Source organism: Narcine bancroftii, chromosome 2 (genome assembly GCF_036971445.1).
Source record: "Narcine bancroftii isolate sNarBan1 chromosome 2, sNarBan1.hap1, whole genome shotgun sequence".
Taxonomy (NCBI): domain Eukaryota; kingdom Metazoa; phylum Chordata; class Chondrichthyes; order Torpediniformes; family Narcinidae; genus Narcine; species Narcine bancroftii.
In genome coordinates, this window is record NC_091470.1 from 36,906,260 (window position 1) to 36,920,791 (window position 14,532).

Here is a 14,532-nt window from a genome sequence, read left to right on the forward strand (position 1 = left end):
AATTTTCCATGCTTAAAGGCATCCTTAAATTGAGTCTTTGGTTTTCCAAATGCAAGTAGATCCTGTCTCACAGAATCTCCTCTAATAACAACATTATGATGGACTATGCCATTGACTGACATTAAACTCACTAGCCTGTAGTTTCCTGGGTTAAAATTGAAGCTTTTTTAGAAATAAAGGCACAACATTAGCCTTCCTTCAGTTTTCCAGCAGCTCACCTGTGCTCAATGACGATGCAAATATCTATGCTGGGACTCCTGCAATTGCTCCCCTAGCTTCCCATTACACTGTAGGGTACATTTGTGAGGCCCCAAGGATTTATCTATTTTAATGTGGTTTAAGACTACCAGCACCTTTTCTCTATCCTGAAGTCTCATCAAGACATTACTGTTTACTTTCCCAGCTTTCACGTTTCTCTCCACATTAAATATAGATGAGAAATACTTCTTAGGACCTCGCCTGTCTCCTGTAGTCCCACACATAGACAACATTGTGGATATTTAAAAGACTATTCTTTCCCTAGCTAATCTTCTGTCTTTAATATACTAATAGAATAACTTGTGGTTCACCTTAATCCTATTTACCAAAGTCATCTCATACCTCCTCCTGTACTCCTCTATCTTAATACCATCTTCTCATTCATTCCCCCTTCCTGGGATGCCTTTTTTTGTAACCAAGAAATCACTTCCTAAATATATTTAGCAACTTGGCCTCTGTGGCATAGAATTCTGCAAGCTGATCAGCTTCAGAGCAAAGAAGTTCTTTCTCATCTCAGTCCCAAATGCCTTAACCCATTTATGAGTGCCAGCTGAAATGTTCTCCCTGAATCCAGTCCATTGAACCCTGTCAGAATTTTGTACTTTTCATTCTTTAGTTTAAAATTGAAAACGAAATCACGTGGGAGGTGATCAGAGCATCAAATAGCAACCCATGCAGTCGCTAGGAGAATGTGCAAACTCCACAAAGATGACACTCAACATCGTGGTTGAACCCAGCTGACTGAAGCCATTAAAGTTAGCAGCATACTATGCCGATGTGTCCCTCACTGTATCAACTTTTATAAATGTAACACTGCCTTTCCCCCCTTTAATTCTTGTGGTCAGGATAATTACTTTAGCTGAGTGGCCACATATCAAGGAAGTCCTCAACTATGTGATATGTTGAATGAGTTCTTTTCCTTGAATGATAACCAGTGGTGGGGAAGACTATTGCAAGGAAGTCTGAGTTTTGATTTAAAGAGTTCTTTTCATGTTTTGGGAGGGTTCCATGAACAATATGGTTTGCATTCAGTTCAATTCCAGAAGGCTTTTTAAAAACTTTACAGTTAAACATTTTCCAAAAGGTACAGGCCATATAGACTAAGGGTGGCCACTCCAAAAGGAGGACATGTGTTTGCATTTGTTGTTTTTGCAATACTGTTTACATTTTATTAAAAATATATATATATTTTGAAACATTATGATCATGTCCTCCTTTTTGAAAATTTGGAAATGGCCACCCTATATAGACCAGATAACCTGCACTGCAACAAAACCAAAATATTCCAAATGCTGGAACTCCAAACCTCTCACCCAACCCATTCCCCCTCACCACCCAACCCTGCATCACCCCCCTCCCTACTACAGAAATGCTGGAGATACTCAAAAGTTAATGTTTCTAGTTAAATTACCTATTGCCAGAGGTGTAAATTTTCCAAAATAAAACCATGCTTTAATAATAATTAATGGGTTGCTATACCACAAGATACTGAATAGCTCTAAATAAAATTTAAAAATTCTTTGTTTACCTGGATTTTGTTTCCACCAATAAAAAGTCGTTGTAGTTTTACTAACTGATACAGATTGTTGAGGTCTCGCATTCTATTCTCCTCTAAATGGAGTTCAATGAGAGACCTTTGGCTCATGAAGGATTTTTCATGAATGATTCTGACTCGATTTTTTTCCAGCGATAACTCAGTAAGATAGTGAAGACAGTCAAGCCCTTCAATTTGACTAATAAAATTTCCTACCATGAAAAGAATTGAACTGCATTAAAGTCCATGCATATAAATACGGCAGAAATTAAATCCTTTAAAAATTGGATTTCATTCAATATGTTTTGCAACTACTAATTTAATAATCTTCAATTCCTCCTGCCAGAACTTGGATTAATATTGGACTTTTTAAGTCTTCAAAAGAGAATAGGACACGCTTTCAAATGATGATCCTTGAGTTATAAATGAAAACACGTCACACAGCACTTCAGATCTTTGTGTTTCATAACTATACTGCAGATTTCTTGATGTTGGAAATCAAAAAGATGTTTGCAAGTTTTTGGATTGATTGTAAGACAGAAGTTGAGAGTGTAGGGAGGTGGTGACAAGTGTGTGTTCGTAGTGGAAGGAGGCTGTGCAACATGATGGAACAGTCTAGATGCTGGATGGATAATATGGCCTTTACTCTCTATTTTTCCAAGATTGTTTTAAATATTTGGAAATATAAAATTTCAGAAATTATGTCTAGATTGTATACAAGACATTCTTAAATGCTGACTGTTTGATTGCACCATGAACTCAGAATTTAATTAAGGCATTTAAACAAACCTTAGAAATAGCACAGATAAGAAAATACAAGTTTACTCTCCATTATTAGGGGCTGGAGATATGTATAAAAATGCACGTTTTTTAAGCTTGGAACTTCAAAAGAAGTGTAGATGTTTAAGACACAGAAGAAACGAACAAAAACAAATGTTTATATTGTGGTGAACTGCTGTACACTCATTTATCTGGTTCCGCCCCATTCTGTGACTGTAACTGTATTAAGGCTCCAACACCATAACCCCTCCCCAGAAAGCTGGGTCACAGCACAGGATGACCTTTTAAGTAAATAAAAGCCTATTGTTCTGCAACTCCAGTCTTTCGAGTTATTGATAGCACATCAATTTTATTTACAATAATTTTTTTTCCAACAATGGAACAACTCTTGAAGCCTGATTAGCTGAAGATTGACCCACAATCGCCAGAATCCTCAGACTGCTTTGAACCCTGGCATTGTTGCTTTGAGGTCTTTCTGCAAAATTCCTCCAGAATTGTGGCCACGGAGGCAAACAAGCTACACCTACTCTTCTCCCAGGTCAGACATTGAGTGTTCCTGATGATCAGGGATGCCTCAACATACAGGGAAGCAATGGACATACTCAAGGACTAGTACAGGGAGGTTAACGAAGTATATGCCAGACACATGCTTCAAACAGCAACCAGGTGAATTGAGCAATGAGTTCCTCCGGGCCCTGCAGGGACTCGCAAGACCATGCAACTTCCAGCTGGTGTCAGCCACCCAAAACACTGAGGACATGATCTGGGACACCTAACTTGCAGGTGTCAGGTCGGACTACATGCATCAGAGGCTATTTTCACAGAGTAAGTCGGACTTAAAAGGGGCAATCAACTTTGTGAAATCATTGGAAATCGCCCTCTGTAATATGGAAGCTTACTTGGCAAATGGTGCGGAGTCCACACAGGGGCTGCCATCTTGGGACATGGGTTTACAGGCTAACAGTCTGCTACCATGTCTGACGAGTGAGCCCACCACAGCCATGGCCACCCAGGAGCACCTGAACTGCTACGTTTGTGGCCAACAAAACCACCCCTGAAAATGCTGCCTGGCTACAGACATGACATGCTTGGTGTAGAAAGAAGGGACACCAGGCAAAGGGATTTTAATCACAGCTGCCTTCCAGTCCTAGCGCTGCCACATGTGCAATATGGGGGCTGCCACCTTGGCCGCTGTCAACTTCTGGGGATAACCACGCCACCACATGAGTGCTGCTATTTGCTTCCAGTTTATGAGTCAGCATGGACCAGACCACGAACCAACACTGGCCTCCATGGTACTGGATCAAAACAGCCCTCATCAACTTTCCCTGTCTGTGATGGACATCTTGATTAATGATCAGGTGACAAGATGCCTTTTCAATAGTGGGAGCACTGAGAGTTTCATCCACCTCGATACGGAGTAACGTTACTCCCTTAAAGCAAGGCCAGTAAGCTATAAAGTTGCCCTGGCCTCAAGGTCCCACTCAGCTGAGATCTGTAGCTACACCACCGTGATGCTGACCATGTGGGGCACGACTTACAGGGACTTTAAACTCTTCATTATGCCACAGCTCTGCGTGCCAATGCTGCTGGGGTTGGACTTTCAGTGCCACCTCGAGTGTCATGATGCAATATGGCGGTCATCTTCCCCCCCCACCCTCACAGTCAGTCACTCGTAGTTTGTCAGCCGACCGCCCTGCTTCCCCCACACCACACCCCCTACTCCACTGGCCCAACCAACAGGCGGTCTCTCTACTCCCCATATCGATCCCCCACCACTGTTCGTGAACTAAACCCCTAATTGTAAACCAGTCACTACAAAAAGTAAGCAATATAGTGAAGGGGACAGGGGGTTTATTAAAGCAAGAGTGCGGCGACTCTTGAATGAGCTCAAGTAGTGGTGGTCAAGAGTGGGGGTAAACTCAGAATGGTGATTGATTATATATAGTCAGACCATTAACTGCTATATGCAGCTAGATGCATATCCCCTAGATGCATATGTTCCACCAAATTACCCAATATTGTGTGTTCTCCACAATCAACCTGAAATCTACCTACCACCAGCTCCCCATTTTCCCGGAGGACTGTCAGTACACCACCTTAGAGGCAGATGTCTGCCTGTACCACTTCCTCAGAATACCCTTCGCTGTTACCAACGGTATCTCTATCTTCCAGCGAGAGATGGACCGGATGGTGGATCAAAATTACCTGTGCACCACCTTCCCCTACCTGGATCACGTCATGATCTGTGGCCATGACCTGCAAGATCATGACACCAACCTCCAGAAATTCCCCACAAATGTCAAACACCTCAATCTAACCTACAACAGGCATAAATGTGTTTTCCGCACTACTCTCCTGGCAATCCTTGGCTGTGATGGGAGAATGGAGTCATTGGCACCGACCTCGACCACATGTGCCTCCTGCTATAGCTCCCCCCCTCACAGCCTCAAGGGCCTGAAAAGGTGCCTGGGATTTTTTTCCTACTAAGCCCAGTGGGTCCCTAATTATGCGGACAAAGCCTTATCAAGTCCACATCCTTTCCCGACAAGAGAAGCCCGGGCAATCTTCTGTTGCATAAAAGAAGACATTGCTAAGGAGACAATGTACGTGATCGATGAATCTGTCCCATTTCAGATGGAGACAATGCATCTGATTTCACCCTGGCTGCCACCCTTAATCAGGCAGGTCGGCCCATGGCCTTCTTCTCCCATACCCTCCAAGGCCCTGAAGTCTGACACTCCTCCATCGAGAAGGAGTCTCAGGCAATAGTTGAGGCTGTACGGCACTGGAGGCATTACCTGGCCGGCAGATGTTTTACCCTGCTCATGGACCAACAGGCTGTGGCATTCATGTTTAACAACAAACAGTGGGGGAAGATAAAAAATGATAACATTTTTAGGTGGAGGATCGAATTCTCCACCTATAACTATGATATTCTGTATTGGCTGGGGAAGCACAACTAGCCCCCAGATGCCTTGTCCCAAGGGACATGTGCTAGTGCACAGATAGACCACCTCAAAACCCTCCACAATGACCTCTGCCACCCGGTGTCACAAGATTTTTTCACTTCATCAAATATCTTAATTTGCCATACTCCATTGGGGATGTCAGAGACATGACTAAGCACTGCCAGATCAGTGTGGAGTGCAAACTGCATTTCTACCAACCAGATAGGGCACACTTGGAAATAGCTACATGGTCTTTCGAACACCAAAGTATGGACTTCAAGGGCTCCCTTCCCTCCACTAACCACAACGTGTATTTCCTCATGGCCATCGATGAGTATTCACATTTCCCCTTTGCTATCACCTGCCCAGACATGACCACCACCATGATCATAAGGGCACTGCACAACTCGTTCATCCTGTTTGGGTACCCATCATACGTCCAAAGTGACCAGGGGTTTTCGTTCATGAGCAACGAGCTGCACCAATTCCTGCTAGCCAGAGGTATCACCACTATCAGGACAACTAGTTATAATACTCGAGGGAATGGCCAGGTGGAGAGGGAGAACACCATCGTGTGGAAGGCCATCCTCCTTGCCCTTAACTCTAGGGGGCTGCCAGTCATCTCTCAAAGTTGCTGTTTCGTACTCCCACCAATGCTAGCTCTCACGAATGAATTTTCTCCTTCTCCAGGAATTCCACATTGGGGACCACCCTGCCATCTTGGTTGATGTCCCCAGGGCCTGTCCTGCTACAGAAACTCGTGAGGGGCCATAAAAAATGACTTTTCGGTTGAAAGGGTCCAGCTCCTCTAGGCGAATCCCCAATATGCGTACGTGACCTAACTGGATAGGCACGAGGAAACTGTCTCCATCCAGAACCTTGTGCACAGGGGCACCCGAGGAGCTTATTCACCAAACAGCACTCCACCCTTCTATGGACAGACACTACATACCATTGCTCCCTAACCCCACCCCTGCCCCAGTCACTCTGGTTGAGTCACCACGCCCCTTGAAGGTCGACACAATGCTGGAGGTCCAAGACTCAACAATAGCCCCAGCTACAGCGCAGCAACCAGTCTCCACTGGTCACAACAGAAGATCAAGCCACTAGACAGAGTTAACCTATAAGACTTTGTGCCCCATGTCACCCTGCTGGACAAAATAAAAAACAGGGGGTGAATGTGGTGAACTGCTGTACACTCATTTATCTGGCTCCACGCTGTTCTGTGACTGTACCCATGGCTCCTCCCTCTTGTCTCCAACACCATAATCCCTCCCCAGAAAGCCTGGGTCACAGCACAAGATGACCTTCAAGTTTTTTGTAAATAAAAGGCTATTGTTTGTAACTCGAGTCTTTTGAGTTATTGATAGTACATCATATATAACATCTTTAACATAGCAAACATCACAGAGGCTTCACAGAAATATTATTAAATAATTGGACTCCAAGCCAATGGGTAAACATTTGACCAAAAAGAGAAGTTCTAAGGAACACCTTAAAAGAGGAAAGATAGAATATTTGTAAAATTTAGCTGAGACCATAACTTTACGAGAATGCATTTTTTAAAAGTAAGGAGATGAAAATGAACCATATAATTGCCATGCAGGGAATGCAGTAAAGATTCACTAAACTGGTTCTAGAATGACAAACTTCCCAAATGAGGAAAGGTCCTGGCCAAGCCTGTATACTCCAGAATTCAGAAAAAAAATGAGGGGAAACCCTATTGAAACTTCACTGAAAGTTCTTGCACAGGTCAACAGGTTGAATGATAGGAGAAGGTTTCCTGAGATTAGGAGTCTAGAACTATGAATCATTATCTCAGAATAAGGGAAATTTCACAGAGGTGGTCATTCTAGGAATTCTTCAGTACAGAGAGTTGTGATGGCTCAATCATTGATTCATTCAAAGCAGATTTCTGGTTTTTAACTTTATTTTTTCATGTAGTATGGTAATGGGCCCTTCCAGACTCCGAGCCCGTGCCACCTAGATATCTTAATTAACCTACAACCTCCATATGTTTTGAAGGATGGGGGGAAACCCATGCAGAAATGGGGAGAACATAGAAAGTCCTTACAGACAGCGCTGGATTAGAACTTGGGTTGCTCGCTCTATAATAGTATTGAGCTAACCGCTACGTTATCCATTCCACCCTTTGCTAACATGCTACCAATATTAATGAATATGGGGAGTGTATGAAAAATGAGTTAGATCAGCAATTAATAATAAATAATATGAAAGACTCAAAGACCAGATGTCCAAAACCCACTCCTAATTTTGATATTATGTTCTCATGTGGCTGAGAGAGAAAAAGACAGAAAGTGAGAGACAGTATGGCAAATAGATTTTAAGAGGACTTTCTAATAGCTTGGGGCCTTGACACCAGAAGCCACAATTCCTAACAGTGCAGTGATAAAAATATTCCAAGGCACTTCAGAGACGGAGATGGGCAACGCCATGAAGGGATTGACAATCAAGGGTTACTGAGTATAATTACTTTAAATTAAACTGTGACACTTCACAACATTGGGCTGTATTCTTTGTCATGCTACCATTATTTCCCTGATTAAGTGCTTTCCTTTGCCATTAATTTTATGACAGCTACTCTTCATGGAGTCTAAAAGCAGAAAATGAATTTGCTATAATATTTCAATACTTACACTAAGGAATTTGTTTAGTTCACTGTGGCTAAGAGAAACCTAAATAAGATTTTATTATTCATTTTTTTGAAATCTGAGTAGAACTGGCTAGGCCAGCATTAATTGCCCATCCCTATTTGCCCTCCAGAACTTAGTAGCAATGTCTTGACTTGAACTGCTATAGTACAGCAGGTGAAAGTACTCCCACAACATTCTCAGGTGAGGAAATTTTCAATTTAGATCCAGTGACTAGAAAGGACTAGTGATCTATTGCCATATCAGAATGGTGTGTGATTTGGAGGAGAATCTACAGAAGGTGGTGTTCCTTTCCTTATCCTTGACAGTAATGGTCATAACTAATTAGGCAATTTACAATTTTTGCATTAAATATTTGAAATAAATATAACTAGGTTTAAATTTAAATGTATTTCAAGATGTTTAAATTTTATTGAGATAATTTTCTAATACTTAAGTCATAGAATCGGCAAAGGATAAAGCAGGTAAAAGTTGGACCAAATTTCTTTGGCTCTTTGAGCCCAAATGTTTGGATTCAGGGGTTACAAACTGTGCATTGTTAACAATATTAGATATCTTAGGGGATCATATTAGTCATAAACTATATATAATCAAAATATCTTGTAACTTAGTTGCAATTTCATGCCTACAAAATAATGAAGAAAATTGCTAAGTTTTACAGAACTTACCTTTTAAATGCAATACTCTCAAATTTATCAGTCTACTCAATTGTAATTGAGCCAGGCTAGAGATTCCATTGTAGCCTAAATGAAGCACTTCTAAGCTTTGCATAACTGGAGGAAGGCTCAGATAATTTGAATCTCTGCTGTTAAAAGGAAGGGACATTAAAAAATTCTTAAATTTGACATCAGTATCAATAACATTCATAACAGTATTAATATGCAATTTTGTTTTCAAATGAAAACATTTGGCAATTTACTGCATTATGAAGTTGCAATAATTGTTGAAGAACGTAATTGTGATGGTGTGGCAATTCAATATTTAATACCTGCAGTTAATAATGTCTATATATTTATGACACCTATTGCAAACTCTCACTGCTAATGTGGTTTGTCAATATATCTTGTATCAGTATTTCATATGCACACAATATGTAAACATAACAACAGTAACATTCTAAAATGACTGCTACTATTTCAAGGAACAAAAAGTGACTAGAAAATTAAAAACATATCTTTAAAAATTTGGTCTAAGAAATAATATCAAATTGAGATAATACGTGGAGGTAAACAAGATTCTAATTATCTGGAATTAGATGTTGCTATTATGTAATCAAGCAAAAGTGAAAATATTGGCTGAAAATTTTCAGCTAGCAGAGCTAAATGAACTTGTGGGAAATCTGAAAAATTCCTGGTTCAACCTCCATAAAGAGGACCTGGGAGGAAATAAGAGTAGTCTTAAAATATGAATATTTGTGACACTCAAATAATGATAACTAAATGTAAAAGTTATTCAAACAATTAAAAATATCCATATTAAAAATTTAAATACATTTAAATAATATCAAATCCTATACATCTATGAGTGATAAGAAGGCTTGCCAGCGGGTATTCTTTTTGAAGTGTCTGAGGAGATTCGGTATGTATCAAAGACTCTCGAAAACTTCTAAAGATGTACCATAGAGAGCTAGCTGGTTGCATCATTGTCTGGTATGGAGGTGCCAACTCTCAAGGCATGGATAAACTCTAGAATGATGTTAGCTCGGCCTGCGGTATCACAGGCACCAGACTTTATCTATGACATCTACATGAGGCAGTGTCTTAAAAAATCAGCCTCTATCCTCGAAGACACCCACCATCCTCTTCACTCTGCTACCATTGGGGAGAAAGGTACAGGAGTGCAATGAACTGGGATTCACTGGTAGGGTGTTGTGCTGATGGCTGGCCTCACCTCCCAGCTCTGCCTCCATCTGCCCACATATAACCCTCATTTCCCATTTAAACCCAAAACCCTTCTGAAGACTACTGTTGAACCCTACTATTAGTTATAAGCTAATAAAAATGTTTGTTTTCCCTCCAGTCATGAGAGCTTCTATTCACACTACAATTTTATTAGCTTATTCCCTAAGGATGGAAACACTACTCAAGCCAGGTAAGCTGCTGATAGACTCTCTATCCCCTGACGCAGCTGAGGAGTTCACATACTGGCTAGACTGCTTCCAGGCCTATCTGAGCGTGACCAGAGACATCCTCCACACCGATGAACTCAGGAGGTCCGCACTTGTTTCAAGGGTAGGAACGAGAGGGTATGCAGTCGTCAGGGACTGCTCAGTGTATGATGCTGCTATCGAGGCATTGAAGGCTCGGTACCTGAAGTCACAGAACAAGGTCCTAGTGAGGCACCGACTTGCTTTATGTCACCAGCAGCCAGGAGAGACCATCGATGACTATCACCTGGATCTGTGGATGCTTGCCAAGAAGTGCTGGTATGAAGCGGCTACGGGCCACATAAGTGAGGAAGAACTGATCCGGGATACTCTAGTCATGGGGGTCCGCTCGAGGTACATGAGGCAGCGACTGCTCGAGTGGGGAAAGAAGGACCTGGCTGGCCATGTCGAATTGGCCAAATCGCTGGAAGAGGCCAAGCTCGAGAATGACAACCCTTTTTCTGATGTAATATTGTAATCATACCATTTTAATTTTTTAAAATTTTTCTTTAAATGTAATTCTCTATTGTATTCATGTTATAAAATTTTAAATAAAGTCTTCAAAAAAAAAAGAGAATGACAACCTTGAAGCCAGCAAGCACGTTCACCCAGGTGAGCCCTTCCAAGGACCCGCTGCTCCCGCTACCCCTGGCCTATTGACTGCTGCTTCCCGTGTCAAGGAATGCTTTTTCTGTGGCAAGAGCCAACATCCCCGACCTCATTTCCTGGCAAAAGACTCAGGGTGTTCCAACTGTGGCAAGAAAGGACATTGGGCAAGAGTTTGCTGTGCGAGGGGAAGCCCGGGGAAGTCTGCAGCCTGCACCGCTCCCAGATCAGATTCCAGCCCCAAGCCATCTGCCCCAGATTCACCTGAACCCACTTGCTGCACGACACACCAGACTGTAAGCCCATTGCTACTAAGAGCAGGAGGTACAGTGCAGCAGACCAAGAGTTTATAAAGTCGGAGACTCAACGTCTGCTGGATGAAGGTATCATCGAACCTAGCACCAGCCCTTGGAGAGCTCAAGTGGTAGTGGTAAAGAGGGAAAACAAGTCCAGGCTAGTAATTGTCTATAGCCAAACTATTAATCGGTACACTCTCCTAGAAGCATACCTCCTCCCTTGTATTTCGGACATAGTGAATGATATCGCGCAGTATCGGGTTTATTTGACCATCGACCTGAAAGCTGCCTATCATCAGCTGCCAATCCGTTCTGAGGACCATCCATAAATGGCATTTGAGGCTAACGGTTGTCTCAATCAATTCCGGAGGGTCCCTTTCAGTATTATTAACGGAGTTTCTATCTTCCAGAGGCTGATGGACAGAGTGGTGGACGAGTATGGGTTGAAGGCTACCTTCCCCTACCTCGATAACATCACCATCTGTGGCCACACCTTGGAAGACCTTGACTCCAACCTCCAGAGTTTTCTCCATGTGGCAAAAGCCAAGAACCTCTCTTATATCTCTGACAAGTATGTGTTCAGGTCTAAACATCTGGCTAACCTTGGCTACGCGGTGGAGAATAGCATCATTGGCCCTGATCCTGATAGGATGCAACCCCTGTTAGAGCTCACCATCCCTGGGACCACAAAGGCTTTGAGGAGATGCCTGGGGTTTTCTTCATATTATGACTAGTGGATCCCTCAATACGCTGATAAGGTTTGCCCTCTCTTAAAAACCACTAATTTCACCCTCTTGGCTGAAGCCCAAACGGTTTTTAACTACCTCCGGAACCACAATACAAAAACCATGCACGTGGGACGAGAATGTACCTTTCCCAGTGTAAAACGATGCTTCAGATGTAGCCCTGGCTGCTACACTCAATCTGGCAAGCAGGCCGGTTGCATTTTTTCACGGACATTACAAGGTCACGAGCTCCAGAACCCATCGGTGGAAAAGGAGGCTCAAGCCATTGTAGAAGCTATAAGGCACTGGAGACACTACTTGGCTGGTAGAAGATTTATGCTCCTCACTGACCAGTGCTCAGTCGTATTCATGTTCAGTAATGTCAAGAGGGGAAAAAAATCAAGATTAACAAAATTGCTAGGTGGAGGATCGAACTCTCCACCTACAATGATGACATCGCCTATCGGTCAGGAGCCCTTAATGACCCTCCAAATGCCTTATCCAGAGGAAGCTGTGTCTCTGCACACACTGGTCAACTGTGGTCTATGCATAATGAGCTCTGCCATCCAGGGGTCACCTGCATGGCTCATTTTGTCAAGACGCACAATCTGCCCTACTCTGTGAAAGACATCAAGAAAATGACCAGGTTTTGCCAGGTCTGCGCAAAGTGAAAGCCACACTTTTATCACCCCCACAAAAGTGGGGTGAGGGGCATTGCGTCCAGCAGGACTACTAGCTACAACCCCCCGGGGGAATGGGCAGATTGAAAAGGAGAACGCCATGGTCTAGAAGGCTATCAAACTGGTCATGAAGTCAGAAGACCTTCCAGACTCATGCTGACAGGATATCCTCCCCACGGCACTCCACTCTATCTGATCGCTATTATGTACCATGACCAATGTTACTCCTCATGAGCTCCTATTCACTTTAAAAAAAAGGTCAGCATTGTGAATTACACTCTTAGTCTGGGTCACTACTCCTGGTCCAGTCCTACTTAAGAAGCACATGAGGAGAAGCAAGACCGACCCCCTGGTGGAAAGGGTGAAACTGCTCCACACCAATCCCATGTACGCCTATGTGGAATACCCGGATGGCAGGGAGGACCCCATCTCCATCAGGGACCTGGCACCTTCTGGAACTGAGGGTCTACTCCTCAGGTGCCCTGCGACCCATGGAGATCATTCTCGCCACCCCAGTCAGGGCCTTGGGGGATCCAGTTCAGGAGAAAAGTGCACCCCCCTCCATCATCGAGCCGGAGACCCAGCCCACCTCTCCTCCCTCACAAGGGGACCAGGAGACCCAAGGAGTCCAAGGCCCTTCAGTGCTAAGGCGCAATACCAGAATCTCCAGACCTCCCCGACCATTTAAATTTGTAAATAACTGTATATTTTTTAACCACTTGTTTCTGAACCCATGTTCTCAGACTTCATTCACAAACCCTAAATCCTACAGGAAGAGGTGAATGCAGTGAACTGGGATTCACTGGTAGGGTGTTGTGCTGATGGCTGGTCCCACCTCCCAGCTCCACCCCCATCTCCCCACATATAACCCTGGTTTCCCGCCTAAACCCAGAACCCTTCTGAAGACCACTGTTGAACCCTACCTTTAGTTATAATCTAATAAAAGCGTTTGTTCTCCCTCCAGTCATGAGAGCTTTAATTCACGCTACAAGGAGCCTAAAGATGAGCACTCAATGGCTCAAGGACAGCTTGTTCCCTGCTGCCATCAGATTCCTGAATAATCAATGAACCAAAAACAATGCCAACTTTACGCTCTGTTACTTTATTTTTTTTAATAGTAATGTTGTAAGATGGTTATAATATGAATGTTTGCACGATGGCGCTGCCACAAAACACCGAATTTCATGACTTGTTCATGACCATAAATTCTGATACTCATTATATCTAGATCAGAAATCACAAAATCAGTAGGAGATGCTGATCTCGGAGTTTGTACATTCTGTAACTGACTGTATTAGATTTTGCTGGATGTCCTGGGGTTCTCCCCAGGTTAATTGGGGGTTAATTAGGATATTTGGTAGGCATGGGCTCATGGGCCAGAAGGGCCTGTTACCAAGCTGTATGCCTAAATCTAAATAGAAGCTTCTCAAAACATTAATTCATCAATTGCAAATTAATTTCTCTTTGCCACTTGGCTCTATTCTTCTGCATCTGTATCTTGGTACAGGTTGGCCAAGTAGATTCTCCACTGTAAGTGAGGAAGAATTGATGTAAATTCACACTCCATGAAGATGTAGTTAGTTTTCCTGGTAAACTTCAAGACTTCAACTTTTATGCACTCATGTGCTGTAAGCCTGCACTTGCAAATCCAAACTAAAACATCTTATCAGTCAACAAGTTCCAGCAACAGAAGAAATTCTAGGTATATATAGGGATAAGAAGTGTTTATAATCAAATACCTGTTGCCTCTGGAAATTCCTGGCTGTCCATAGCCACTGGAAGACACCTTTTGCTGAAGAAGCTGTCTGTTCGTCAAGTGAATTTGTGGTTTTTGTCTTGGGAAAATAGTTTCAATGTGGTTGTGATTTAAATACAGTATCTAAA

General features: G+C 42.9%; 1 protein-coding gene across 8 annotated transcripts in view; it reads right to left on the minus strand.

Moving 5' to 3' along the window:
* lrrc9 (leucine rich repeat containing 9) overlaps positions 1 to 14,532 on the minus strand; it is a 168,586-nt gene that overhangs the window by 45,715 nt on the left and 108,339 nt on the right. For 6 of the 8 annotated variants that reach the window (XR_011351144.1, XM_069916304.1, XM_069916301.1 and 3 more), the window contains 3 exons: positions 14,388 to 14,527; positions 8,864 to 9,000; positions 1,787 to 2,004 (listed from right to left, as the gene is read on the minus strand). Coding sequence is in view for 7 of the 8 variants with exons in the window: in XM_069916304.1 (XP_069772405.1) it covers positions 1,787 to 2,004; positions 8,864 to 9,000; positions 14,388 to 14,527 (495 nt within the window). In the remaining variant the exon portion in view is untranslated. The remainder of the gene's footprint in view (positions 1 to 1,786; positions 2,005 to 8,863; positions 9,001 to 14,387; positions 14,528 to 14,532) is intronic. The other 2 variants (XM_069916303.1, XM_069916299.1) reach the window with 1 other exon arrangement.